At 45.6% G+C, this 26,994-nt stretch overlaps 11 protein-coding genes across 11 annotated transcripts; 4 read left to right on the top strand and 7 right to left on the bottom strand.

Moving 5' to 3' along the window:
• Positions 1–49: 49 nt before the first annotated feature.
• Positions 50–1,274, top strand: EDB82DRAFT_561033 (uncharacterized protein; the record flags this gene model as incomplete). Its single annotated transcript, XM_025736997.1, has 2 exons — positions 50–809; positions 877–1,274. 2 exons carry the CDS (start codon positions 50–52, stop codon positions 1,272–1,274), a joined length of 1,158 nt encoding a protein of 385 aa, XP_025591902.1.
• A 460-nt stretch (positions 1,275–1,734) lies between these two features.
• On the top strand, positions 1,735–3,073 carry EDB82DRAFT_467042 (uncharacterized protein; the record flags this gene model as incomplete). Its single annotated transcript, XM_065607916.1, has 2 exons — positions 1,735–2,299; positions 2,355–3,073. The coding sequence occupies 2 exons, from the start codon at positions 1,735–1,737 to the stop codon at positions 2,891–2,893; spliced, it is 1,104 nt and encodes a 367-aa protein (XP_065463182.1). The 3' UTR covers positions 2,894–3,073.
• A 2,427-nt stretch (positions 3,074–5,500) lies between these two features.
• On the top strand, positions 5,501–6,425 carry EDB82DRAFT_467041 (uncharacterized protein; the record flags this gene model as incomplete). Its single annotated transcript, XM_065607915.1, has 2 exons — positions 5,501–5,892; positions 5,945–6,425. The coding sequence occupies 2 exons, from the start codon at positions 5,501–5,503 to the stop codon at positions 6,423–6,425; spliced, it is 873 nt and encodes a 290-aa protein (XP_065463181.1).
• Positions 6,426–7,075: 650 nt separating this feature from the next.
• Positions 7,076–8,238, bottom strand: EDB82DRAFT_511477 (uncharacterized protein). Its single transcript, XM_065608901.1, has 2 exons — positions 7,449–8,238; positions 7,076–7,367 (listed from the first exon to the last, which is right to left on the bottom strand). Exon 1 carries the CDS (start codon positions 7,847–7,849, stop codon positions 7,520–7,522), a length of 330 nt encoding a protein of 109 aa, XP_065463180.1. The 5' UTR covers positions 7,850–8,238; the 3' UTR covers positions 7,076–7,367; positions 7,449–7,519.
• Positions 8,239–8,804: 566 nt separating this feature from the next.
• Positions 8,805–9,545, bottom strand: EDB82DRAFT_288633 (uncharacterized protein). Its single transcript, XM_065607410.1, has 2 exons — positions 9,203–9,545; positions 8,805–9,110 (listed from the first exon to the last, which is right to left on the bottom strand). Exons 1-2 carry the CDS (start codon positions 9,418–9,420, stop codon positions 8,891–8,893), a joined length of 438 nt encoding a protein of 145 aa, XP_065463179.1. The 5' UTR covers positions 9,421–9,545; the 3' UTR covers positions 8,805–8,890.
• Positions 9,546–10,142: 597 nt separating this feature from the next.
• EDB82DRAFT_451227 (P-loop containing nucleoside triphosphate hydrolase protein) lies at positions 10,143–12,610 on the bottom strand. Its single transcript, XM_025736991.2, has 2 exons — positions 10,646–12,610; positions 10,143–10,584 (listed from the first exon to the last, which is right to left on the bottom strand). The coding sequence occupies exons 1-2, from the start codon at positions 12,470–12,472 to the stop codon at positions 10,195–10,197; spliced, it is 2,217 nt and encodes a 738-aa protein (XP_025591896.1). The 5' UTR covers positions 12,473–12,610; the 3' UTR covers positions 10,143–10,194.
• A 192-nt stretch (positions 12,611–12,802) lies between these two features.
• On the bottom strand, positions 12,803–14,651 carry EDB82DRAFT_511466 (uncharacterized protein). Its single transcript, XM_065608900.1, has 2 exons — positions 14,144–14,651; positions 12,803–14,084 (listed from the first exon to the last, which is right to left on the bottom strand). Exons 1-2 carry the CDS (start codon positions 14,523–14,525, stop codon positions 13,081–13,083), a joined length of 1,386 nt encoding a protein of 461 aa, XP_065463178.1. The 5' UTR covers positions 14,526–14,651; the 3' UTR covers positions 12,803–13,080.
• A 3,358-nt stretch (positions 14,652–18,009) lies between these two features.
• Positions 18,010–19,136, bottom strand: EDB82DRAFT_511463 (NAD(P)-binding protein). The gene has a single exon (XM_025729369.2). It carries the CDS (start codon positions 19,020–19,022, stop codon positions 18,102–18,104), a length of 921 nt encoding a protein of 306 aa, XP_025583643.1. The 5' UTR covers positions 19,023–19,136; the 3' UTR covers positions 18,010–18,101.
• Positions 19,137–19,768: 632 nt separating this feature from the next.
• Positions 19,769–21,803, top strand: EDB82DRAFT_467029 (Carboxylesterase). The gene is made up of 3 exons (XM_025729368.2): positions 19,769–20,257; positions 20,316–20,546; positions 20,604–21,803. The coding sequence occupies exons 1-3, from the start codon at positions 19,960–19,962 to the stop codon at positions 21,638–21,640; spliced, it is 1,566 nt and encodes a 521-aa protein (XP_025583642.1). The 5' UTR covers positions 19,769–19,959; the 3' UTR covers positions 21,641–21,803.
• Positions 21,804–22,036: 233 nt separating this feature from the next.
• Positions 22,037–23,449, bottom strand: EDB82DRAFT_288559 (uncharacterized protein). The gene is made up of 3 exons (XM_065607409.1): positions 23,216–23,449; positions 22,704–23,159; positions 22,037–22,624 (listed from the first exon to the last, which is right to left on the bottom strand). Exons 1-3 carry the CDS (start codon positions 23,264–23,266, stop codon positions 22,136–22,138), a joined length of 996 nt encoding a protein of 331 aa, XP_065463177.1. The 5' UTR covers positions 23,267–23,449; the 3' UTR covers positions 22,037–22,135.
• On the bottom strand, positions 23,324–24,417 carry EDB82DRAFT_561016 (uncharacterized protein; the record flags this gene model as incomplete). The annotated part of the gene is made up of 5 exons (XM_065609748.1): positions 24,319–24,417; positions 24,225–24,248; positions 24,008–24,129; positions 23,564–23,961; positions 23,324–23,502 (listed from the first exon to the last, which is right to left on the bottom strand). Exons 1-5 carry the CDS (start codon positions 24,361–24,363, stop codon positions 23,324–23,326), a joined length of 768 nt encoding a protein of 255 aa, XP_065463176.1. The 5' UTR covers positions 24,364–24,417.
• Positions 24,418–26,994: the final 2,577 nt, after the last annotated feature.

Below are 26,994 nucleotides of genomic sequence, written 5' to 3'. Positions count from 1 at the left end.
ACATGTTCTCCTCACTTGCTCGAGACTGAGAAATTCATCTTTTGTCGCGATGGCTCCACAGGTTGATGGCGAAAACGCAACTCACAATGCTGAAAATCCCATCGACACTATCTCTACTAATGCCTCCATTACTACTGCCACTACAAGGACTTCTTTGGACACTATACAGAATGCCGACCCTGCCTCCGCTACCTCGAACATTCCGACAGCTTCCAGTAGTGATGATGACGGACTTCAGGCTGGTGCTGTTGCTGGCGTCGCCATCGGCTGCTTCTTTGCCGGTCTGCTCCTTGGAATCGGCGGCGTATACTTTCTTCGGTATTTCAGAAAGAGCCGCACGAGGCATCCCAGGAGCTTACGTGATATCCACATCCCCAAGGATCCAGATTACGGCAGCTCAGGAGCCATGCGCTCGTCAGAAAATAGATTCAAACTAGAAAACTTCATATTGCAGGCGACGCCAGACAAAGAACTTATCAGCATGATAAAGCGGCTGGATGTCATCATTGAGCAACACGTCGAGAACTATTACCACGATGAACCGATCACTATCAGCGTATCGGTTCTGGCTCAGGAGCTCACAGGTCACGGAATCAGTAAAGGGTTTTCAGGCTTCGAACCCGAGACTGTTGCTGAGTGGTGCTTGCATCCTGCAACTCGTCGACTGGCGCTTCAGCATGTTATCTCTCATGTCCTCTTCCGCAGCATTGACTGCAACTCCCGCACACCCGTATCACTGCTTCCAGAGCCTGCGGTTGGCTTTCTTCGGTCTATGCGTCCAGTTGATAAATCCCGAGAAGACTTTAATGGTAAGACTCATGACGATATTTATGCACCCTTCTTCACTTGACTGCTAACACCTCTTCCTCCACGCAGTAATGTCTATTGTTTTGACAAGATGGCGGACCCTGTCCGCTCTGCTATTACATCCTAACCCCAGTGAAAGAACACCTCTCGAGGTGTCTGAGAGCGCAGTGAGGCACCAGGCTCAAGACCTGGCCAAAGAGTTGAATGCTTTCCTGCACCATTTTGTTGCGCCTGATGAAGACAGCATTCAGCAACAGTGCCATCACATGCATGCTATGATCATCGAGGCAGCTAAATTGGGCTATGCATTTTTCTCACACACTAGCGATTGGGGGTTCATTTACAAGGATGTGGCTTTAAAAAGGGCTGCTGTTATTTGTGTTGGTTTGGAGAAATTAAGCCATCGGGATGGACGTCGGCTCTCGTCACCCCAGCTGGTTATGGAACCACGTCTACTTACCATGTAATGGGTTCGAAATCATGTTATTGTAATTGATGATTAGTCGTATTCAACGCTCTCCGTTAATTTACGCAGTCATAGCTGAACAGCCCTACTCCGCCAAATAGCGGCTAATAGCCAACTTTATCGTCCATGTCAATGGCACTAAAGACACGCGACGCCACGACAACCTCAGGCGTAGTTGCATATCGTCCGATCGACACGAAGTTGAATCAATCAGCCCTAAAAGCCACCCGTAGTACAACGGAGGCAAAATGAGAAGCAGTAAGTTGCAAGTAGCTGATTGTTCTTTCTCGAGCCAGTATGACACCCCCATTTCTTCTTCATCAATTTCTGACAGTATTTCGATGCCTACAAGGCACGTTGATGTTTTTCCGGAACAAGAAACAAATTCATCGCTCGTGCGCAACGTGCACAGCACTTGCTTACCTCAACACGATTCCCACACGTATACACCGCGTCCTGTTATGGCAGAATTTCTTCCAGTTGTGGGAGCCGTAGCTGGAGGACTTCGAATTACGTATCAACTAATCACCCTCGCCATCGAAAGTGGTCAAGTCAAGGATGAAGTCCGCCGGAGCCTTGAGCTGGTCCGCACATGTGATCGGGATCTTCAGCATCTTGTCAGTCTACGCGATGAATATCTGGATATCTTGGAGCGCAAGCCAATAGAGCTCGATCGCGTCAACACTATTATCACGGCTGCATATCAAGGGCTTGCCGAGGTATGCAAGATTGTAGAAAAATGCCGGCCAGAGGCAAACCAGGGGAGGATATCTTTCAATCGCCGGTCGCGGTGGATTTTCCTTGACTCGACAGATTTCTCTACTCAGATTCCTGTCGTCAGCAGCCATCATCGCGTCGTGCTGAATGAAATATCTTTCCTGCGGCAGATTGCCCTCCAGGCTCCAGATCCCATGCAAGTTCCAGTTCCAGATCCAGCAGAATACGAGAAGGTCAAATTATCACGAAAGAAGTCTATAGCCACTGACAATATTGCTATTCTGGGTAATATAATGGGTCGGAAAACAGGCGAGTGATTTCGTATTATTTCCCTACTTTCCATTCTATCTAACACCTCTGATAGCCAGAACACAATCAACCCCAGGAGAACGAGACTTGGGACCTGATTCTACTTTCGAAGACATTAATACTTCGCCCAACCCGGCCTCCTATTCTCAAGCCCCTCCGCCATACAAAGCTTCTAATACTGCCGAAAATTCTACTCCCCAGAGCTCAGGGACTTCAACATCTGAGACGAGTAATTCCCAGCTTGCTCGAGGATGGAATCAGGACATGTCGTATAGCCGACAGAAATTTCTCAACTCAGCCGATATTCAGGCTGCTAGACGCCCCCCTAGCACACTACATGATTCGTTTCGACCAGCTCCCCTTGATCCATCTTTCCAAGCACAATCCCAAGCAACGGAGCAATGGTGGGAGAATGACTCTCCTGGAACACGGCCTCCATACCAAAATAATGGTCTATCCTCTTTCTCGCAAGATTCTAATATGACTTTTCAACAAAGTACCTCTCATCTTTCTGTTTCAAGGAACCAAGCGGGGAGATCATTCACCCCAGTGTCACGGGCCCTACCTCCTGTTCCTCCAAAGCTTCCGCGATAACCTTGCGTAAGAATCCAGATAGGCATAATTCAATACAGGTGTACAATTTATATTTGGAGTTTATCATTGGTTGATTATGTTCTCTAAAAATACATAGTCGGCATGCAAATATTATCATCTATGCTATAAGGCATTGTCAATCTAGGGAACTACGCCGAAAGAATACAATAGTGAAATACACCAATAGCTCAAGAATCTATTACCCAATACAAGAAAATAGTATAACTACCTAGGCAACGAATTGCTATATAACAACATGGACCTTTTGACTTGAGATAAACTTCATAAAATAGACAAAATGAGTCAGGTGATATTAGTGACAAGGGACGCCTAAGACACGTGTCAGGCTAAGGATTTTGTTGAAATGAATGCTTGTAGCTTTCCGTGCGGCGCTGACCCTTGATGATGCATGTGGCGTCCCATACGTTGATCATAATGATACGGTGTTTCAGGCAAATCTACATTGTTACGCTTATGGCCTGAGAGACCGCTTGGACCAGCATATCTTAGCCATAATTGACCACTAGACGGACTTTCAAACTAAGAGGTACAGTACCGATCATTAACGGGGCCTTAAGAGCTAATCTTTCCGTTGACTAACGGGACCCTGCTGAGTGTCGAAGTGTAGCAAACCACTCGTCCTGTGCTCGGTACCCAAAATGCGACACAGTAGTTCTTCTAGATTCTCAGCCACGATCACTACTCGAGTCACCTCGCCTTTCCACCAGCTGATTACTGCGCTTTGGCTTGGACATGGGCACTGATTAGATGGAAAGGCGACCATTAACAATGGACCAAAATAATATTCTCGTGTAACGCAGGTTTCGGCCTCGGAGATCCTCTAGAGAGTGTCGACCTCATGACAACCGCCACGTACATCTACTAGTATGTACTGTTACGATGGACCCCTACGCGACCTAACACCGAATAATTCAAAGCCACGCCTGTGCTTTGAATTTAGCAAGGATCCGACAGGCGACATGGTAAGTTAACTACAAGCTATTGAGTTAATGTATGGCTTGAACTATGTTTTCCCACAATGTCGGAGCTGAAAACAACTTATGCCTCAGTGCCAAGCTCCTCGGAAATGCCAAGCTCAACAAACGCTGGGCAAGCCACCTTGTTACTTTATTAGTAGGTGAATATACAAGGTTATATGTCCTACTGATCGGCTTGCAACGCCGACATCAAATGTGTCGTACAATGCCGACGCGGCTCCTTCTCGCGATCGCATCTGGTACTTTTACGGCAAGGACACCACTGTTGCCTCTGATAAGTCCAAACCGGATCACGTGCAGTATGGCAAGCATTGCAATTGGAGAAATACATTTTAGCCATTAAAGTTCAGCCCATTTTACCACCAGTAACAAGCATAGATGGTTCCGGGTTTTTATAGGAATGCTAGTTCTGGCTATTGAGCCACATTGCCAGAAGCATTGTTCCTATCAGCATAGAGTCTTGAAGGAACCGGAGAAATATTGAGACTGGATTTAATTGAAAGCCGCTGACGGGGCTAGGTCCTCCCACTTAAGTAAATGAGTACCATCATCTACACGGCATCAAATGGTTTTACGAAACAACTGATGCCTGGGAATCAACCCGGGGCGCAGGGGGGGTCACATCAGCTTTCCGCTAATACTTTACGCACTGTATTCGATCCTCAGTAGTTAAGAAAATCGACAGCTCTCAAGTGCCACGAGGCATTTGGAGCTGACCGTTGCGCATATGGCGTTTCTCGGTTGAACAGAATGATATATTGCTAATGAGGAAGTATATTATGCTTATTGCATACTAACCCTACTGGATAGGGATTGAGAGAGGTCTAGACCTCTTTGTCTAACCATTGTGGCGCCGCCGATTTCATCTAAGGCTGGCTTAATTCATATTGGCTCATGTGACTCAAGTGACAGGTTGGTATGCAAAACTTATTAAGAGTTTATTACATTACTACTCCAGTTACTTGCGGGCCAAGAACTTGAAGGTAAGATCCATGGCAGTTGGTTCAATTCTTCAAAGCAGTCCAAAAAGCCTCATGAGGATTTAGTAAGTCCGAATTGCTACGGAGCTGAATGATATCCTGGCCCTTCACATCCTTTGACATTGGATATTTACAGTACTTTAGACGTAGATCTATGAACACGGAGTGTCATTAAACCCAGCAATGATTATCTACTAGCGTGTTTGCGCCTACCACGATGGGCTCATTTAGAAGCGGAATACGACATTGAGAGGAAGGCCATTCAACAACTGGAATCCAGAGTGAACGCCTACAGACTGTCTCACCAAGTGCCACTGGCTTGGCATGACCTATAATGAAATCATAGTTGAGAGGTCGATGAATCAATTGTGCTATACGGTTTAAATCACATGCTAACTTTGCAGAAGGCCATTTCTAAAACATAACGCCGCCATGTACATACTCGGGTCTGTAATAAAGTCATTCTCAAGTGGAGACACTCCCAAGAAACATAAACAGGTGTGAACATAACCATGTTAAATATACTACTCAATTAAGTTCATAATCCCTGTTTTACTCTATATCTTGGCTCCTTTGTTGACCAGCTTAAAATAATTATCCAGTTCCTATTACCCACATCTACGTTACCCATGCGCACCTTTGATCCCAGTAAAGACATGTCTAATACGCTCCCAGGTCGAGAACTTGTTCAGCATGCCACGGTTACTATTGCCGGTGATTTTCATCACGATGAATCACTGGCTATAGACAACAAACTTCGACAAAGACAGGTCGACAGTAACCCAATACTGGGGACCCTCACCATCACTACAGCACCGGATGCCACCTGCGCCTTCAACAACCGAGGTGACCCTGCCATGGTTTGTCCATATGGCCGCCGCTGTTCATGGGAATCCGGTGAACTTAATGTTGCTTTTTGTGGAGCCCAGAGCCTACATACAACCTGCTACGACTACACAGCTTTAAACGACCTGGGCGAGTGTGATCGAGAATGTTTATCCAATAGATATAATGGCGGCTGGTGAGATAAACACCTCTGTTGTCCTTACCTCTGCTAATAAGTATATTACTAGCACTTTAAGTTTTGCACCTTCATGTGTCTTGTACCATCTTGGTAACAGTATCAGTATTTGGGGTTGTATGTCTTTATCTACATCATACCGGGTCTATACTATACGAGACGTTGAGGAGCGAGATTTCAGCACTATTACTGTTGTTGATGGGACTCCTTTACGAAGCCCTACTGATATCGTTACATTTACCGACGACGGAACATCAACCGCTGACGACGCATCTACAACCAAACCCACAGATACTGACATCTCAGACGACCTAGCCTCACCTTCTATAAGCAGAACAATTACACAACCAACGCATGACCCCAATCCAGGACCCAAGGTGGGCACAATAGTAGGAGGAGTACTTGGAGGTCTTGCGATTGTCGCGTTCGGTATCCTAGGAGTCTGGTATTTTTGGGGCCGTCAGACCAAGCGTCCCGACAATTCTCCGCCTCATATTGATAATGGTCCAGCACCACATGTTCAGCAGATTTAGGGTAATCAAGGTGGGAGAGAAGAATGAAAGAAAGGACCTATGATAGTATTATTTATTTTCCAAAAATATACATTTCTAGATACTTTCGTAATTCATTACATAGTGAATAGTGTCTCATCTAAGCTACATTCGTACTGCTGCGTCCCCCATTCCACATATCTCGTTGAGAGGCTACATGTAACTATTTCGAGGTTCACCTCTATATTCCTGTAACATATAGGTCTGTAATAGAAGTCCTGACTAATAGCGCATTTCTTACTAAAACTTAGTAATTTTAAATCTGGATATCTGGCAACACCGAGAACGCCAAACGAAGACTCGCAGCCAGCATCGTGGGATACATTACGGGTTTCGGCATTGGTGAGCCACCTGAGGCGTTGCAGGAGGGTCTATTGGAGATCCAGCAGACACTGGTGTGACAAGTAATACTGCACGTTAGATCGATGACGTTTTGGCAAAAGGTGATTTGGAAGAGATCACTCTGGGAAAGCTGTTATTATTGTGACAGTCCACAGAGCTCAGGGTTTTATCCTCGGCAATGTTCATCTGGTCGAGTTAGGCAGTACAGCAGTGGCCCAGCAGATCTTAAAGATGCTGTTTAGGCTGGCACTCTCAAGGATATTAAATCAGTCTAAGAAGGGGTCAATTCACATCGACAAATAGGCATTGTAGATGAGGCTAAACCCAATTTAAAACTACCTAATGTATAGCTTATGCCTTTAGTTACATAATGCTAGTATAATATGATTTTCTAACAACCGACTACAGTATAGTAATCCCATTAAAACTGAGGACCAGTGCAGATGCCCTGATTGGTCTCGTCTTAGAACTGCTGCGGTACGCCATCATTTCAATCGTCCTCGTTAGCATACAGCTCAATTTGGTAATTACCCACTTCTTCAAGCCAGAACCCTCTATGAGGATTAAGAAGACTGGTACAGCCTGGGCGGGCGAGAGGGCATTAGTCATCATACCGTTGGAAGTATCATTAGGATGTAGGAATGGAGCAAGTATTTGTATTACCATCTCTCCGAACGTCACCCGACGGAGTCAACTCGCAGTAGCCGTCACCATAAATAGTAAACTTCCAAGCATTAGCCGCTGTTGCCACCAGCAGCAGAGTGATCTTGCGGGTGAGCATCGCTGTTGCTTTGGGCAGAAGGTGGAACACGTGCTCGGACCTTGATTAGATCGTCTTCATACGCCGGGTCGTTTTCAAGGCGTCTAGAACTAGCGGCGTGGAGGAGAGCTTGACGGAAGACAGGCACTTTAATCTTAGTGGGGATCTCGATAAGGATATCTGTTTTCCACTGGTCGCCGTAGATTAAGTAGCGGATTGGAAAGGGGACATCAGCTGCGTAGTCGGCTTCGTACTGTTCAAAGACAATATCACGCCAGGTCTTGTTGAGGTTTCTGGATGTCATGCTGGAGTAGAGGGAACTGTCGAAGAGCGGAACCAGCTGAATATATCTACATAGAAATATGTTCTTTTCACTCTTGGGTCTTGCCTAGACTCTTACTTGTTGTCCCTTTTTTAAAAGCCGCAGTCCAATGCTGTTTGTCGAAGCGTAGTACCAAAAGTAAAATGGAGCTGAGAGGTTGAATCAGGGAATCTCCGAGGTGACTGTCAAAGCGCAGCGTCGAGTCTAGATCAAAGAGGTTATTATGTTGGTTGTTGAAGTCGGAGTCCCAAATGTGGAAACGATTGGTGGGTTGAATCAAGGAAGTTGAGTTGTCGTGTTGGATGTCTAAACACAGTTCTGCATTGAAGATCAGCCAAGTTGCCGTGTTGGTTGTTGAACGTAGATCGAGATGGCTGAGTTCAAGTTATGGCATCATTAGCAAATGCGGGGTCAACACAAGATCTATGCCTCAGGTTAGCGAGATCAGCCATCAAATAGAGTGAGCGGTACATAATACTATGGCCCGTTGGGGAATTAATTGTACATTTAGGCACTTTCCTAAGCATCTTTGCATTATACTTAAAGGTGCATACCAGTTCCTACCCAGAACATCCAACCATCATGGGATCGCAAATCTGTTCCCCCGTAACGTGCCTTACACCCTTGATAAAAAACACTTCCTCGAACAGCAAGATTGTAGTGAGACACCGAGCTTAAGCCTTACTGTACGAAGGACGGCTTGTAATTTACTACATTACACGCCTTTCGTCCGTCCGTTGACCCCTGTCTCGATTATCTTTATGAGATTATACACCTTTTATCCGTGTACGCTGGTTGGCCTTCGAATGCCTCGCCGCCTATGTTGTTGTCCAAGAAGGTCATCAGACTGATATAGATGAAGTGCATTCAGAGAAAAGGTCTTGAATAAGGACCGACTCCAAACTGCTAGGTCTTGAAATACCAGACTTCTTCTTTCGTTGATCAGATTTACAAAGCGCGGTAGGTCGGATTCACTTGTAAAGCTTCTTGAAACTATATAGCAGGTGGCAATCCCTCTTTTTCCTAGCCTTTGTGATATTTATCTACATGACGCTTCAAATTATCCTTTCTCGTGAACATCTTATCGCACTCGCAGCACATCCCACTTATAGACGGATAGTTAGTCTGCTTTGCCCATCGTTTATGTCTTGTCCATACATGGCGCTGCTTTTCTTTTTCCTCGCTTGCGCTTTCCCAAGTGCAGTCGTCCTTTGGACAAGTTCTGTGTCGGTGCATGTGCTGACTGAGAACAGAAAAAGTTAGCGGATCAGCGCAAGTCTCATTCAACTAACCACGACCCTTGTTAACGATTATGGTATGGAGGTGGCTACTGACTCATGTTCCTCTTGAGTGGCAGCTTTATGTTTGCATCCTTTCCAATTACAAGTGAGTCGCGGCTGTCTTACGAAGTTGGTCGGAGAATCGTCTGTGAAGGAATTCTGTGTATCAAGAGAGAAGGGACTGAATTGATCGATGGTGGCATTGCCGTGCGCAGAGGTCAAATCACCTGAAGAATCATACACCGTTTGCGTAGGGAGTCTATCAGGGCTCATGAGCCCCTGATAGTCCGAGTGCAAATCACCATTTGCTCATGCTACATGGGATGGTGTAAGTGGAAGACTTGGTTGATATTCCGGCGCAGATGGTTGCATCAACAATCTTGGGTCAATCGTGTTGTCGCCTCTGTAGGGGTTTGCATACTCAGGCGGGCCGTAGGCGTATGCATCTGGTCCGAGCCCGATGGAACTTTGGTCCTGCGCACTATTCCACTGCGCTTGATCTCGCGATGGTTCATGGTCACCGCTCAAAGGCGGATTTTGCGCACCGTATTGAAGTCCTTGGTCGGCTTGAAAAGACATCCCTCTTCCAAGTTCAACTATGCGGTTAGAACTAGTCAAGGAAAAGCCAGTGTCTGTTCTTACCAGGTGAATAGATGTACCCACTCCATCAGCAACTGGTAGATATTCTATGTGATTGTATAAGAGCTCGGAAGCCTTCACGTTACTCTTTAGCTTGAAGAAGACTACTGTAAAACACTTACGGAGAGCGGGAATGAAGGGAGAGCATCTCGTGTATAAAATAGAAATGCTCAACATGCCGGAGGCCGGGCATATGGACCCACTAAAGTTATGTCTTTATCGGTTTGAAGCATTGCCTCATTGTAATTTCGACAGAAAGGTCAATCGGGATAAAATACTACAATGCAGGACCCCCTGCGTCTGGAAATGGCCATTTAAAGGAAAGAGATACATATGAGGGAGATATAATACATTTTTAGCGAGTAAGGCTGAGTTCGTGTTTAAGCACCTAATTATTGACTAAACTACCTAGCCCTTATACACCTTACCCCATATATCTCCAGGTTCTTCGATGACTGACCAAGTAGTTGCCTCCACACTAACAGTGGCGCTCGTTCTTACGTCCGACGCTTGACCTGAATATTGTGATGTCACGTCATCCTGTGTCTGGAATTCAATGAAATTGCTGCGTTTTTGCAGACTCCTCAACGTCTGGAGCCCATCTGCAAGAATCCCGCGTTTCTTTTTAAGGCGCTCTCTTTCAAGAGAGGTGTCTCGGGATTCCTCCACAAGGAAGGATATCTCTACACTGGTCATTTTCACAACATCATGTGATTTAAGAAGAGTCGGAAGCTTGCTGATAAGGCAGTTTTCAACTGCCAAGATACTTACACCATCGATGAATCGCTCAACCGCAACCTGCGAACAGAGTAGATCTATCAGTACTGTCGATATTTTGCAGCTGCATGATGTAACGTACCTTGTAGTATGCCTGCATATAATCCACAGCTAATGAGCTTCCATACTGATCCATATCTGAATCATCTACCTCTTGCACCAGGTCCACGAGCTGGATTGGATTTATGCTAACCGTACTGTCTGGTTTTGCGAAACGATATGGTCCAAATATCTTCGCAACTACAGCCTTAACTAAGCGATTTTGCCGAGCTTGCTTAATCTTCCGTACATTTTCTGTTAGCTGTGGATTGTATGTAATGGGGTGCTGTGCCGCCGATGGAAGCAACGCATGAATCTGATTGACCATTCCAAGATGCAATTCTTGAATCTTTTTGTCGACGAGTTCAAGAATGTTTTCGGTGATGTCGCTTGCAGTTATCTTTTCAATTATTTGCCGAGTCGTAAATACTGCTGCTTCCAGGATGTCGGTGGCAAGTGTCATAACGATACCCTTCCACGGTTCGCATTGCTCAACGAAAAGGTCGCTGACAATAAGCGGGTTAAAAAGGCCTGGGAGCTCGCGTCCCTTGCTATACTTCAGGCTTTTCGCAACATCTTTGACATAATCTGATCGGAGGATCTTAATCGAAGTAGAGACTTCGACATCACTCTCTTCCTCGCAATCAGAATCGACGATCTGACGATTCTGGCCGTTTGATCTCATGTTCCTTGCAAATTCGACGAGATGGTTCTGCACTACGGCTCTCAGTCTTGTATAGAATGTCCTATCCTCCCGCCGGCCTCCGAAAAGCTGGTGTGTATATGTTCCCTCGACTGCCTGCATCATTAGGGATGTGTACTCGTCACTCACCCGTACCAGGTAGCCTAACTGCTCCTGGGGGGTATTACGCGGCGGACCGAGTCGTTCCAACCTATCAGAGCAGTCCCGAAGGCCATCCTCCACGTCACTCACAAGATGAGGAAGTTCGGAAAGAATCTGGTCCCTCAAAACTTTGCTGAGCTTTTCTCTCAAGGCCCCCACTCCACAGTCTGAGGGGTCAACGCAGTTCCACAGGCCCTGAGAAAAGAAGGACTTCTCCGTTTCATCGCGTTGGGCTGAGGAAACACATTGTTCTTCAAAACTTCGGTTTCGAAGGGTATGCCAGCCGAGATGAAGCTCTGACTCAAGGTTCTGAGCAAGACGAACATAGTGTGTCTCAGTACTAGAACCGACATCCAAAGTATCAGGCTTTGTGATAAGACCCATGGTGCGTCGGCCCTTTGGATCGGCCCTATTCGCCATCGAAGTCACCTCTTGCAGAACGTAATCGTTTTTGGCTGACACGACAGCGAGGATGATACTTCGTGGCCGCGCCATATATTTCTCTACCATTCCGCGGACCATGCTAACATCATCAGCGGATTGTTCCGTACTTCCACGCCTGAAGAGACCTGGAAGGTCTACCATGGTAAGGTGTGGCATTTCCGGCCCTGTGAGTTCAATACGGAGGGTGTCTTGGAAGAAATCTCCTGTACTGCTTGAATCGGTCGCCATGGCCTGCTTGGCCTCGTCCGTTACGGCTTTCAAGCCGTCCTCTTTGACCCTTGCTCTTGGTTGCCATCTTTCGAGACGCTCTTTGTCATCCCCGACTCTCGTCTCGCCTGGGATGATGGACACTTTGATACCCTCCTCCTGGCTTCGACGAAGAATTAGCTCAGTGGCGAAACGGGTGCAAAGCCCATCCTTGATGGGGAACGTCCTGCCAGAAATTGCCTCGAGAACAGAACTCTTTCCGGCAGACTGGTCTCCACAAACAATTATCTCGGGCAGGTCTATATAGTGGCTGACGCCCTGCGACCGGAGCCTATCAATGAGGTCGAGAAGATCACGGTGGTCTCCCACATCCATTTTGTGCCGGTTTTCACTGGCTCTAATGCTGTTGTGAAAGACAAATTCAAGATTAGAAAGAATAATCAGAATGGCTGATGTTAATCAGGTTTAAATATCTCGAGGAAGAACTGATCGATCCAAGATTTTTTATCTCACGTTAGGATTATGTACTGACAAAGTGCCCGGCCTCCTGCAGAATTGGGTATCAAGACATTGCAGCATCTCTGCTCTTATTGGTCCTACGATATGATGACTGCATTGGCACGTTCTGGACTTGTCAGTTGATGATCTCGATGAGATACCGAAATAACTTTGACGAACACCAGTTTATTATCGTAATTCTATCTCGGATTACAGTCAATGTGCAGAACTATCCTGGTAGCGGTACTACGATGTGTATGCATACGGTATAAATTGCAACATGCATTTAGACGGACAGGCATGAATATTGAGTACCTTCGTGTAATTATACTGGTGCTGTGGTTTGTACTTAATCCAGGTCTACCCTCCAAATCTGCTCTCTGCACTGCATACCGCAGGCTTACCTCAAACGACTATGAGCTGTACTTGCATTCCAACCACCCTTGAATGCTATTTCTGTCAATAGAATACTGCACTTCTGTCGTCTAACGTGCTTCCACCTCTGTTGAAACGGTTGCTGTCAAGGTCAATGAAGGGCCAGCAGTCGAATCATAATTCTTTGGCCGCCGGGCAGCATTCAGCGCTGTCTTTAGCTCTTTTCTCGTCAATTGTTCAATATCTCTGTCGAGTTTTATAAATGGATCATTTTTGAATTTTCCGCTGATTGGATAATACGGCGGTGGCATCCACGACGGGTATATCTTCTGGTGACAAGCCGAAACCTGGAGTCCTAGTGGATGTTGTAATAGATACTTGTAGCAGAGAAAACATGCCTTCTTGCTTGTCCCAATAAACCGCATTCGTGGTGCAGATTCAGGGTTTTCTTCGTAAAACACGACCAGTTGCATTTCAGCGTGGAGCGTCAGGCTCAAGCGACATGCCTTGCGCAAAACCGCTTCGACATCATGGCTATCCAAATGTTTTTCCAATTGCTGCATTGTTTCTCTTGAATTTTCTTTGATGAGTCTCTTAACAGCTGTCTGTAATGCACCTCTATCGTTCTTGAGAGAGAAAGGGCTCTGGCTCGGGGCTTTCAACTCCCGAATCTGAATTTGCGCAAAGATATCGGGTTGCTTTACAGCTAATTTTACCATGGACTTGATGGCCGATCGATAGCGGGCTATTTTGTACAGGTTGTTCATCCAATCTGGCTTTTGCGATTGTGTAATTCCAAACAAGACCTTGAATTGCGTAGAATAAGTCCACCTAGCTTGTGACGCCCAGTTGACTAGCAAAGCAATAGTGAGAGGATTCCAGGGTCGGTCGAGAGATGAGGCTGTGAAAGGGCAACTGTCGAGCCAGGGCTTGAATCCAGGTTCGGCCAATATTTCTGGCCTCGCCTGATCTTTAACAAGCTCAGAAGACGCCTGCCGTAGACACTCTATAATTCCGCGCTTCTGGGTTCTCTCAGCTATCGACAATATTCGATCTCTGGTTAGTTCGACTACCAAGTAAAGGATCTCGGATTCGGCTTGTGGCGACGACTTTTCTATAGCTCACCACCTTAGCAAAACACGTTTGACTTGGAATAATGAATAAGGAATTTACCCTTTCTAGCAACTGTTTGAAGTATCTCTAATACATTTTCAAGCCCTCTCATATCACCCGGCGTCAGGCCATGGTTGCGGGCCACACGTAAGATTGCTGGAGCAGATGCGTGCCATTCCAAACAGACAGCAGAGGCTGATTCAGCACCTGAACTCGACGTAGAGCAGATGAGGGCAAATGAGTCGAGAAATTTTTGTCTTAGTTGCTGCCCACCCAAGACGTCGCCATTGGGGTTCTCGTCAAGTGAGCTTCTTGTTGGTTCCCCTCTAACTGGATCAATTAAGCTTAATAGTGCTGAATGTACAACGAATCGTTTAAGGTCTGTTCCACTGATTTGTTTTAGGCCTGTTCTCTTGGTTTGCGCTTTTGACGAGTTCAGCATCCTGAATTTGAAGAAAAAGTAGCTTATTGTTATTGGGCTATTTGGAACAGCGTATATGAGGGGTTTTTGTCGGAAAGGATAAAAGAAGGAGTAAAATACTAAATTCTATGCTACATTACAATTAGGCGTCAATCGAGGGAATGTAGTAAAAGGATTATAAGCTTCGCTATTAGAGTTAAACACCTCTTGTAGTATTATCTTATTATATTAGCTACTTTCATTATACACTGACCTGGTCTGTTATGGATGACATAGAGGTCCGCGAACATATTACGTTTTCAGTTGAAAGGATACACTTTAGTAATCCCCTTGACAAAGTATCAGATCAACCTCACTGCCTATAACGGCTACACCAGTGGCAGGCTATGAAGATACTTTGTTCACGCAGATGAGAGAAGAGAACTCCCGCCATGTCTTTATGCGGGACACCTAAGTAACAAAAATATGGTGCAAGCCAACATATATTCAGGCATGCACACATAAATCCCTCATTCTAAAACCAACAAATGCACATGAAGTGAGAGGACAAGCTTGAAAATGTGCTTTGGGCTTGAAAGTCTACTGCTGATTGGGCTCATTGATTTCAGATGGGGGAGCAAATGCGCCATGTACCAACCAACGTTGTGTTTTAGTGCATACGACGGGCGTTTTGCCTTTGGCCTGCATGAAAACCAGCCCCCTCATGTTGAGACCATGTGACTAAGGTGGTCCGATCTGCTGATGGCTGGGATGTGGATATTATGTAAGTAGCTCTTCTCGGACATAACGTACATCACAAGCGAGTGTCCCACACAAGCGAGTGTCCCAAAAATCCCTCAACCTACACCATCACTATTCAATTAGATATTTCTCAACCACCCATAATGCCACGATCTTCAAATGAAGCTAGGATCAATCTTGCCCTTCGGGCCCTTCAGAATGACCTAAAACTTACAATCCGACGGGCAGCATCTATCTATACCGTTAACTACCGTACATTAGCTCGCCGCCGGCAAGGCATTCTTTTAACGCATAATACTCTTATAAAATCACGAAAATTGTCCGATCAGGAAGAACAAACAATAGTATAATTCCTTCTTGACCTAGATTTGCGAGGATTTCCCTTGCGACTATTATATGTGGAAGATATCGCAAATTCCCTACTTGCTAATCGCGACTTACCACCTGTCGGCAAGAACTGGGCTTATAACTTTATTAAGCGACAACCAGACCTAAAGACACGTCGGTTTCGCAGATATGACTATCAGAGAGCTAAATGCGAAGATCCGACTATTATTCGTGGCTGGTTTCGGCTTATAGAGAATATAATCGCGAAATACGGTATCCGATCAGATGATATCTGGAACTTTGATGAGACCGGCTTTATGATGGGCATGACTGAGCCCGGAACAGTCGTCACAAGCTCCTACAGGCAAGGAAGACCAAAGCAAGTACAGCCTGGAAATCGTGAATGGATTACTGTGATCGAGGGGATTAATGCCGAAGGTCAATCAATCCCGCCGTTTATCATTGGTGCAGGTAAAGATCACCTTGCCACTTGGTATAAAGAATGCGACCTCCCTGGCGATTGGGTTATTGCATTAAGTGAAAATGGATGGACTAATAATAACCTGGGTCTCGAGTGGCTAAAGCACTTTGATCGGGCTACAGCTAAACGGACGAATAGTCGCTATCGACTCTTGATCCTTGATGGTCATGAAAGTCACCACTCCGTCGAATTCGAGGGATATTGCAAGGAGAACAAGATTATCACGCTCTGTATGCCTGCTCATGCCTCTCATCTACTTCAACCTCTTGATGTAGGGTGCTTTGGGCCGCTGAAAAAGGCCTATGGTCGAGAAATAGAGCATCTGATCAGATGCTTCATATCGCATATCACTAAGACCGAGTTCTTTCCTGCCTTTTATGCCGCCCACCAAGCTGCTATTACAGAAAGCAATATCAAGGGAGGTTTTAGAGGAGCTGGGCTTGCTCCCTTTGACCCAGAAAATGTCATCTCAAAGCTTGATATACAGCTACGGACTCCAACGCCTCCTATTGAGGTTATAATACCATTGACCCCTTGGACTTTAAGGACCCTAAAGACAGTAGCAGAGGCCCAATCGCATTCTAAATATCTGCAAGGAAGGATCAGAAATCATAAAAGCAGCTCCCCTGAGTCAATAATCCAAGCTGTTAAGTCTTTTGAGAAGTCAACAACTAATCTTATAGATAAGATGGCCTTACTATATAAGAGGAATCAAGAACTTGAACAGCAGAATAAGACAGTAGGGCGGCGCCGAAGGGGAAGAAGGACTATAATACAGAAAGAAGGGGCTTTAACTATAACGGAAGCATCACAAGCACTTGATCAGATAGATATTGATGCGCAGGTGACAGCTGAATCCTCAAGAGGTGGTCAAGGAAGGTCACAAGGATCAAAGCCTCGGCAATGTAGTATTTGCGGAAAGACCGGGCATACTGCAAGGACCTGTCAAGAGTCAATTGAGGTCAATAGGGAATAGTATAGCAATTAATTTTAATTGATCAGATAGGTTGTAGTGTTTTTATTTCTCTTTCGAGTCTTTAGGTGTAGATTGGTGGGACACTCGCTTGTGTGGGACACTCGCTTGTGATGTACGTTATGTGTTGTACAACTAATAACAGCACAGCCAACTCATTTTTGTTTTACCATGGAGATCTCATCGGGGTCTCGTACGAGAGGTGTCAGTTAAACCGTAGGCCACTGAGCCAAAAGTTATAGCGCGCTATTCGCTATATTACAGTAGCCTTTTTAGGTCTTATATCGCCGGTTCAACAAGAGTGTGACGGTTGTGAGTCCTAAGGGATAAACTAGTCCGTACTAGGTTTATGTTGGCAGATACGTAGGGCGTTGTGATACTGAGTGTTGCGAAGTATTACGTCTCTCAATAGTAAATAGAGCAGGTAAGGCATATTTAGGTAAAGATATTTTATCAATAGCTGGTGAGCTAGGCTCTAACTAATGCTAAAGGAATATATATATACTTAATAGGATATAAAGAGAGCGATGATAAGTTAGGTCATCATTAATCCTGGAGCGATACAATCTTAGAGTGCCGTCAGTCTATTATATAAGTGTCAGTCCTATGATAGTTAGTTCTACTTCGTGGAAAGTGGGGAAGATAAAAGTGAAACAGTGGGGCATATATAACGCAACCGCTCAGGTCATAACAGTAAGGGTATTTACCTTATATGCATAATAACTTATTAAGTTATAACACTAAGGGGAAGAGTTACTTACTATAATTAGTATTAATAACTTTATAGTTATGTTAAACTCTAGAGTATTAATAATACTCTATACTGTCTAGAAGATTAGCTCACAGGATATACATACATAAGAGAAAGATTCTAGTCATTCCTTTAAATAATAAGTTAAGGATTTATTTAATTTAGCTCTTTATCCTAGTAAAACAAATTCACTTATATGTAGAAGCCTGAAATATATATATCTAGCTTATATAGCTGATCTTATTGTAATAACAGGATATATAAGTATGAGTAGTAACTACCTTGCCTTTTTAGCTATTGGACCCTAACTATAGTAATTATTGCTTAAGTTTCCGGTTGCATTTTAAGGAACTCAACCAACGATGTGGTCCTAACATTAAGCCTGTCATTGTCCAACTTGGGGAAGACCCAGGTACCATCAATGGCATATAGTTGATAGAACCAACCAATATACAAATGATAGTCCATTTTGCTTCCCTCCTTCCTGGCCTTCAATGCTTTCTCCCTGAGGTCATCAATGGTACCGAGCTTATGCAGCATGACTTGAATACCACGCTCCTGCTCATACACCTTGGCTACCTCAAGAAGAGAGTTCGCCCCAGAGCAGACATTCCAATACCCGCCCTGGGCGGCATCGCTCCGTTGGATGATTTCAGCTGCGAACTCCGCAGAGTCCTGTTCTGTTGTCCAATACCATATCGAGTGGCCGGTTCCCCAGATGTTCATAGTCTTGGTGTTTGGGTCCCAGACCAGGGGCATGTCTGGACCGACATGGCCATGTCCGATCGTAGAAAATAATGTTTCGGCGAATATGCTATTGTATACATATATTGGCTTGATGGTAGATGTCATTTCGACATGATGGCGGAAACTGATGAGCGCATCGTAAGCCTCATGTTTGCCAAGACCCAACTTGCTCCAATCGTGGTTCCAACATGCGGTAACATAGATGCCAACATTGGCCCGCTCGGCTGCGCGCAGGAGCAACAACTGCCCTTCCAGTTGAAGGCGCGGATCCATACCGTACGCGCAAATAATGTCGTCTACGCCAGTGCAGGCGCGATCCAATGCGGCAATGTCATAGTAGACGGGACAAGTGACGAAGTCGTCCAATAAGGCGTAGATATTAGAGGCCATTTTGGAAGCATCTCGCACGAGACCCCGAACATGGTGTCCTCGAGAAGTAAGAGAGTGAACCAGTTTCTGGCCCATGTTTCCTGAGATGCCTGCAATAAGTATAAGCATGATGAAAGATGCGTGTGATAGTGAGGATTTTTGTAAAGATGAGTGTGAGGCTGGAGGGCATAGAGATTTAATTCAAGAGACTGGACACTTACTCTATTTATACAGGTACGCACACCGATATTTCCATCCATTTTATTTTTTGTGGATAAGGACAATTTCCGGATCGTGTCCTATCACTCATGCTTTCGGAATTTGTCGCAGAAGTAATCTCTGTCCGCGTCGGGTCATCAACAGGGCATAGTGGACCATAAAGTTTGGTCAGGTTTGTAATGGTGTATGACTTGAAGCTTTGATTTATGTGTTTTGGAGCCGGTCTCACTAGCAGGGAATGTATGGTGTACGACAAGGAGTATTTATGAGTCACGTAATTTTGAAGTACGAACTGATGAGCCATGAGTCATTCTTCGAAATATCCTACATTCCCCTTGTCTTCGGGACTGCGACGCCCATTTGCAAATATCAGATATCGACGCATGTGAAAGGAGGGCAGAAATAACCTTATGCCCGATTTTCCTACTATTTTTCGTCACCATGATCGTCATAGAAGTTAATAAAGCGTAAGAAGTGACTTTGTGAATGTCTCTGAAATAACCGGCGTCGCCTGAACTTCCTTGAGTTCCCGTGTAATTATAACTACTATCATTATTCTTCCTCCTTTTCTATGTACTAACGCATGTTTCCTTCCTCACATATGATAACCGGGGCTCGGCCCAACTGGTTTGCGACACCAGTAGTGTTGTGGACCATCCAGGGAGAGATTATCTGTGTGGAAGCTGTTGTCTATTATGGAATACGAGACTGACTTACATGAGCTAATTTGTATACGTAACGCAAAGAGAATGTGGAAGTCATTGACGAGTACTTAGTTCAACGATTTTAGTTTTACTTCCTTTACCCAACCTTACTCAACATAGAAGTCAAATCTCAGTTCGCAATCATGCCCATTCCTACCACCATTACTCTGGCCTTGGTCATTTGGATTTTCCCTGCATCATATGACCATACCCTGAACAGAACTGCTTTCTCACCGCCAATGGCTAGCATAAGCAACGGCTTTATTGTAGGAACGACGACCCGAGTGCCGTCAGCTCCGACCCATGTGGTAAATCAATACCTCAGTATTCCTTTTGCAAAGTCTCCGTCAAAACGGTTTTCGCCGCCTGAGGATCATGAGCCATGGAACTCCATATGGAATGCTACCAATTACCGTCCTTCATGTATCCAGCACTTTGCGAGTATGGGCAGACCTGTCTTGAAATTCTCAAATGTCTGCCATGCTGACATGTTAATTAGACGATGAGTTTAGAAAGATTTTTAATAGCGACCAACCTCCTGAGAGCGAGGACTGCCTTCACCTCAACATTTTTACCCCCTCAACTATAACTAAACGAGGCAGACCAGTGATGGTCTGGATACATGGAGGGAGCTTCCAGTTAGGGTCTGCTCGCCTCTCTGAATATGATGGCTCATTCTTGGCCTCCAATCACGGCGTCGTCGTCGTTACGATGAACTACCGAACAAATGGTGGGTGACTCTTCTAAGAAGATCCCGTCACGCAGACTTGAATCTGACTTGGGGTAGTGTTCGGCTTTCCTGCCTCACCCGAAATCCCTCCCGATCAACGCAATCTCGGATTTATGGACCAACGCAAAGCATTGGAATGGGTCAACCGGAACATCGGAGCTTTTGGTGGAGATCCATCCAAAGTGACCATATTTGGCGAATCCTTAGGTGGGTATTCCGTGAAGCAGTTGCTAATCAACCCTCCTCAGCCCTTGCCGTTCCGAGCTGCCATTACTCGGAGCCAGGCATTTGGGCCTTCTGGCGACGAAGAGGCATCATGGGCGACTTTGGTAAAGGAGCTAAAATGCAACACCACTACAGCAGCACATCAACACGCCTGCGTCGCCAATGCGCCAGCTGAAGCCATCAGAGACGTCCTAGACCATAAGGGGCTTGGCTTTACTCCGGTCGTTGACAACATCACTAACGGTCCTTTCTTCAATGATGCTTTCTACCAAGGGTCAATCGCTGGAGTGCCTGTTCTCATTGGGACGAACGCGGACGAAGGCACAGTGTTAACGTCCGTAATGCCGCCCCCGGAACAGATGCTTAGCGGCATTTTTGGCAATGACACTGGCTCTAAAGAGCTCGCGCGATCATATTACTCCTCAAATGCAACAATGGCAGAGCTCGAATCACGTATTCTTACCGATTATTCCTATACCTGTACCACCTCCGCCATCGCCGAATTGATTGCTCATGGGCATCAGAGCGTATGGCGATATTTTTATAACGCGAGCTTTCCAAACAATGAGCCATTCAGAGAGGTTGGGGCATGGCATACTTCGGAAATACCACTCGTTTTCGGTACTTACCGAGTGGATAACGAAACCACAGCTTCGCAAGTCAAGCTCAGCGATTCTATGCAGAGTGCTTGGGCGGATTTTGCTAAGCATCCAGAAGATGGGCCCGGTTGGCCAATGGTTGGATCGCAAGATAAAGACCTCCGGGTCTTCGATACGACTCATGCTGTTCGAGGTAGGACGATTGATAGGAACTCGGTAGATACCGTCTGCACCTTCTATGATGCATTTGTTCAACTCAATGGCCTCTAGGCAATGACAGAAAGGGAGTCGGACAGGAGCTAGTGTTTATTTTCTTTCATTGTAAATCGATATGATGATTGGCATTAGGTGAGGGGAGGAAAGTTTGACATACCATCTTAGCTGGGGCGGAGGTCGCTGGTGATGGGTTAGCCACGAAGAAATAATAATGGATGTTACCTCGCGGATAACGAGTTCTCTGTATGGTTATCTACACACTAGTGAATACCGTTAAAATTGAATCTGAGAAAGGTGACTGCCTGTTATTTGACTTTCAGGATATTGAGTGTTAAAGTGATTAACAAGATATTGCCATAATCTCGTGAGGTATCTCGTTATATTTTGTTGGAACGATCCAGGGTCAGTCCATCGGGTCGCATGCAGGATCATAATGAAGGCGAATGAGTAGTTCAGTATATTTAGAAAGAAGGCCTTCTCATCCACAACTTGACCTGTGATGCTTTGAATTACGCATAGTCTACCTACCTATTCTCTTCAGGAAATACATTACTGCTCCATCTTCTCTTTCCATCTCGCATGGATACTAATGTTTAGCTTATGCAGTGTACGGGCCAATGGTAAAAGATCCCCATCTGTTTCTGCTATGGCACCCATTCTCTGGGCAACTTTCTCTAGTAACGCCATGTCGTTCAACGAGGTAGAGCCCTGTTCTTCAGGGTCGCTAAGAAATAGGTGACTAACCAAGCAGCCATACGGCACATGACAGCGGAATGCGCCAAATAAATATGCCGCGGCAAGGGGGCTTATATACTTTTCTAAGCCCAGGAGAGCGAGTTTTAGAACGTTACGAGCGATGTTGACTGATAAATCAGAAACAGGTTTGTCATGACAGGGTAAAGGTATGCCGGATGCTTCAGAATGGAGAGCCTCCATCTTACGACTCATGACCATCATGGAGCAGCTTGCCGTGAGCGCGAGGTCGTAGAGCGTCCACCAGTTTGAAGCGTTTTCTTCGTTGGCATCTATTAAATCTCTCTATTAGTAATATGGAACCCGTCAGTCGGAATCAGATACCACAGTGGAATAAAAAATAGAACTGTGTGGGAAGACTTACTATAGACCATTCTCCGATCAAGTCTTCTATCTTAGCACAGAGCCCTTCGATCTGTTGGATGTAGTCCCTGTCGTCCGAGCTCTGAGCAAGCAAGTCAAAGAAGCGAAGGAGAAGGAAAGTCAGCCGCGACTTGACAAAGAAAGTCGATATTGAAATCATGTATTCTGGTTGTTCAGGGACGATGTTGATTGCCGGAAGATTGACATGCCACTCGGTCAAGTTGGCCGTCATGATGGGAGGCTTGTCATGCAGCATACGGAAGAACAGATCCACGAGCACCAACGCCCAGAGACCTTGCCTGTCATAGTCTGTTCCCTGATCTAGTGACTGCCGAATAGAGGTGCTGGGAAAGTCCTGATCAAGGTTGTGGAGGTTCAGCTTCTTTACGCACTGACATACGATTCTGTACATATTCCAGCTGAATTCAAAGTCGCATTGCTGAAAAGAAGCTTTCATCTACCCCAGATGGTCAGTGTACGGTATATTTAAGCTTAGATGCAAGGAAGACGTACGAGAAGGATGGCAGAGACAAGGTCCGTCTTGGTCCCCACACTGCGCTCCATCCAAGCTGGTAGCACACGAAGACAGTAGCCATAGATGAGTTGTGTCAAATTAACATATTAAGCTCCCAAATCATCCGTAATTACCAGAGAGCCATGGTAGATAATACTATAGTAGAGTACCAGCACCGCTGGATCAAGTGCAACCTCAGGCATATCGATGATGTCAGGGATGAAATGCATCAGCTTGATGTTGATGAAGCTCGGGAATGTATCGATCTGGAAATGTGTACAAAAGTCTGCCCATCAGTTTAATGTTAAAAAAACTTATATACTATGCTGAGTTTGTTTAATACTTACTCTTAATACAAGCTTTAGCAATCTCTGGTCTTATGTGATGGTCGTTACGTACGGTCTGCTTGAACAAGTTCTGCCGCTTCAGATATAAGACCTGCTCAAAGGCTTGCTGTAGGCGCACGTCGGCGATTAAGGGCGTGCCTGGGTAACTGGGTAAATCATTGCCTTGTGTCTTTTCTGCATCATTATCGAAGAAAGTTCCGGATGCAACCGACGAGACCACGGAATGTGCTTCAGGTGTTTGCCCGGGTATTTGGGAAGAAGAGCCTTGAATGCTACCCGGGCTATTAATGCTGAGCGGGGTATATGCCGTCGACGGATCCGTAACAAGGTGCGTGCATTTCTCCTCGACCCGTAGTAGCCTCTCCAGAAGACCAGAGAAGACATCATCACTGAGATGACTGAGACATGTTAGTGGTAGTGGAATAGAATAAAATGTAGACATACGGTTCTTTTGGTTGGCCCTTTCGGGGATTAGCCTTCTTCCTATTCCTTCGCTCCGGATAGGTGCATGGAAGGCCTCTAACTTGACAGCCATCGCATGTAGGCTTGACACGGTCACATCGAATCTGCTTCGGCTATTAGCAGGTCGTCCAGTCCAATTATGACGCTCTGACTTAGTGGCCAGTAGATCAAGAGGATGGACCACAAGGAACAGTGGTACCTTTCGGGTCTTGCAAGTAATACACTGTTTGGAAATGTGTCAGCGCGTCAATCTGACAGACCAGGTTGAGCGAGTCGAGGATTCTGATACTAACCGCTAGCTCAAGTTGGCTGCGACGTGGCGGCACAGCAGGATACATTGTTGATAGGAACACGCGGAGATATCAAGGCCCGACGTTTGAGGACCGTTTAAGCGGCGGTGTTCTGATCTACGGTCTTTCGGGGAGAAGTCTAGGCTATGGATAGAAATATGGAATACAGTGCAGTGGGTGCCTATTTCTTTTGGACGCAAGACTTTTATGAAACCACTTTAGGGCTGTTCTTACCTGGAATTTGAGTCCGCTGTTGACCTCCGAGGCCTCATCACGGCATTTGGGTGCTGGGGATATGAGCCTGCGAAGCTAGCAGGGGAGGGAAAATGGTTGTTTGCTCCTATATTCACTCTGTAATGATCTCCTTTGATTTCGAATTGGACCAATCAGCCTGGTAAAAGTTGCGGAACCTTCTCGGCTTGGACCCTCGGACCCTTTATAGGCGCGGAGAAATCGAGTAGTCCGTTTTCCCGGCGTCGGCGCACGGATAGAGAGGAGTGGATGAGAGCTTACGGCTGGCTCAAAAATATTCAAATTGGCCCCTGTACACCATCATATCTGGCCGCACCGTTGCAAATCTCGAGGCCGAATGTCCGTCCCACAAATTTTCGGGGGTCTGTTCGACACGGCGCCCAGGGGTCCGGACATCAGGTATTTCTTCACGGAAGAGCCATTAGCTCGGAATTTAGTTGTTATTACATGGGATGTCTCGTTTGATTCACCAGAAACAATTATCCGTGTTCTCCCCGAATGATTTTGAGTGATCAGCTGTGAATTAAACTAGAATATAACTTTTCCAGACTATACTGTATGAAAAAAGGATATTGATATGGCAGTGATGATGCCATTGTCTGATCCAGGGTTCACAGACAAGGTCACATCCGCTAACAAAACGTCGAACTAGAAGGGGGCAAAAGCCAGGGACAAGTGGCCCAAGAGAGAGTAAAGGCGGGTTTTATTCCTCTGCTTTATTCCAGCCAGTACAGAGATCAAGGCCACTTATTCTCAATTATACGATTGCTTACCTCCAATACAATCACCTTTACCACATAGGGCTTTCTAAGAACGCAGGTCTATTACTGGGAGATATATGCCACCTTAAAATTGAAAGTTAGCATACTCAACAGCATCAGTTTATGAAAGACAATTTAAATTTAATAAGGCTAATAGTTACAGTGAACTAAAAATTAAGCAGTATATTTATAAAGAATTTACTAATATGGATCTTTTCCCTAGAAGGTCTTAAGCTACAGAGATCTGTTTTAAACACTACTTATTACTAACGTACGCGATAAGCGAGCGGGACAGATAAGCGAGCGGGACAAAAATCTCAACCTTCTTAAGACAAATTATAATAAAAATACAACAGACTATCTGATCAATTAAAATCAATTACTATACTCATCTCCAGATGCCTCCGGAACTACCTGACAGGTCCTTGCATTATGCCCGGGCTTGCCGCATACACCACATCGCCGAACACCCGGCCTAACCGACCTTCCTCGACCACCACTTCTCGATGATTCGGCCAATACCTGCGTACTTACATCTATCTGATTAATTGAATTATGACCTTCCTATATAGTTAAGCTCCCTTTATTCTGTAGGCGTGTCCTTTTTGCCCTGCGCCGTCGGCTAAGTATACTATTTGCCTCACGTAGCTCTCGGCACTCAGCCTCTAGCAAGGCAGTCTTCTGCATATTCCTTGTGACTGCCTTTGTAAGAGACTGAAGAGCTTCAAGGATTGACTCTGGGGAGCTACTATGATGTCTTCTGATTCGATCGCTAAGGTATTTAGACTGTGATCCGGCCTCGAGGACTGTATTTGGGGTCTTTGAAGTCCAAGCTTAAGCTTGTTAGGCCACCTCTTCAACAGGCGTTAGAGTCCGTAGCTGCACATCAAGCTTTGAGATAACAACTTCGGGGTCAAAAGGAGCAAGGCCAGCTCCTCTAAAGCCCCCCTTGATATTTGACTCGGTCATAGTTAATTAAAAGGCGGCGTAAAAGGCCTGGAAGAACTCGGTCTTGGAAACGTGGGTTATAGACCTTCTGATCAGATGCTCTATTTCTCGACCATATGCCTTTTTCAGCGGCCCGAAGCACCCGACGTCAAGTGGCTGAAGCAGGTGCGACGAATGAGGAGGCATGCAGAGGGTGATAATGTTGTTAACCTCACAATATAGCTGGAATTCGACGGATTAATGACTTTCGTGACCATCGAGGATTAGAAGACGATAGGGACTAACTGATCGGTTACTTGTGCATCGATTAAAGTGCTTCAGCCAGTCGAGACCCGTCTCGTTATCTGTCTAGCCATTTGCGGTCGTGGCGATAGCCCAAGTGCCCGGGAGGTTGCTGTCTTGGTACCAGTTGGCAAGGTGATATTGGCCTGCAACCACTATGTATGGATCGATCGCTCGGCCTTCTGCATTGATCGCTTGAATCACAGTAACCTATTCACGGTTTCCAGGCTGGACTGACTTTAGGTTTCCACGCCTTTCCGAGCTGGTGATGACTATACCGCTTGATATAACGCCCATCATAAAGCCGGTCTCGTCAAAGTTCCAGATATTATCTAATCTGATACTATACTTTGCGATTGTGTTCTCTACTAGCCTGAACCAGTTGCGAATAGTGGTTGGATCTTCGCATTGAGCTCTCCGATAGTTATATTTACGA

Source organism: Fusarium venenatum, assembly GCF_020744135.1.
Source record: "Fusarium venenatum strain MPI-CAGE-CH-0201 chromosome Unknown EDB82scaffold_4, whole genome shotgun sequence".
Classification (NCBI taxonomy): domain Eukaryota; kingdom Fungi; phylum Ascomycota; class Sordariomycetes; order Hypocreales; family Nectriaceae; genus Fusarium; species Fusarium venenatum.
This window is presented reverse-complemented; position numbering and strand designations above follow the sequence as displayed.

What these genes read in the sequence shown, in the direction of transcription:
- EDB82DRAFT_511466 (XM_065608900.1), bottom strand. Translation starts at nt 14,525, where the DNA reads ATGCTGAACTCGTCAAAAGCGCAAACCAAGAGAACAGGCCTAAAACAA. An exon ending in TCAAACAGTTGCTAGAAAGG is followed by an intron (nt 14,085 to 14,143) that starts GTAAATTCCTTA and finishes GGTGAGCTATAG; the next exon opens with AAAAGTCGTCGCCACAAGCC.
- EDB82DRAFT_288559 (XM_065607409.1), bottom strand. Translation starts at nt 23,266, where the DNA reads ATGGAGCGCAGTGTGGGGACCAAGACGGACCTTGTCTCTGCCATCCTT. An exon ending in TTGTCTCTGCCATCCTTCTC is followed by an intron (nt 23,160 to 23,215) that starts GTACGTCTTCCT and finishes CATCTGGGGTAG; the next exon opens with ATGAAAGCTTCTTTTCAGCA. An exon ending in TGATCGGAGAATGGTCTATA is followed by an intron (nt 22,625 to 22,703) that starts GTAAGTCTTCCC and finishes TATTACTAATAG; the next exon opens with AGAGATTTAATAGATGCCAA.
- EDB82DRAFT_511477 (XM_065608901.1), bottom strand. Translation starts at nt 7,849, where the DNA reads ATGACATCCAGAAACCTCAACAAGACCTGGCGTGATATTGTCTTTGAA.
- EDB82DRAFT_451227 (XM_025736991.2), bottom strand. Translation starts at nt 12,472, where the DNA reads ATGGATGTGGGAGACCACCGTGATCTTCTCGACCTCATTGATAGGCTC. An exon ending in ATATGCAGGCATACTACAAG is followed by an intron (nt 10,585 to 10,645) that starts GTACGTTACATC and finishes CTCTGTTCGCAG; the next exon opens with GTTGCGGTTGAGCGATTCAT.
- EDB82DRAFT_288633 (XM_065607410.1), bottom strand. Translation starts at nt 9,420, where the DNA reads ATGAGCCCTGATAGACTCCCTACGCAAACGGTGTATGATTCTTCAGGT. An exon ending in GCCACTCAAGAGGAACATGA is followed by an intron (nt 9,111 to 9,202) that starts GTCAGTAGCCAC and finishes TTCTGTTCTCAG; the next exon opens with TCAGCACATGCACCGACACA.
- EDB82DRAFT_467029 (XM_025729368.2), top strand. Translation starts at nt 19,960, where the DNA reads ATGCCCATTCCTACCACCATTACTCTGGCCTTGGTCATTTGGATTTTC. An exon ending in ATGTATCCAGCACTTTGCGA is followed by an intron (nt 20,258 to 20,315) that starts GTATGGGCAGAC and finishes CATGTTAATTAG; the next exon opens with ACGATGAGTTTAGAAAGATT. An exon ending in GATGAACTACCGAACAAATG is followed by an intron (nt 20,547 to 20,603) that starts GTGGGTGACTCT and finishes GACTTGGGGTAG; the next exon opens with TGTTCGGCTTTCCTGCCTCA.
- EDB82DRAFT_511463 (XM_025729369.2), bottom strand. Translation starts at nt 19,022, where the DNA reads ATGCTTATACTTATTGCAGGCATCTCAGGAAACATGGGCCAGAAACTG.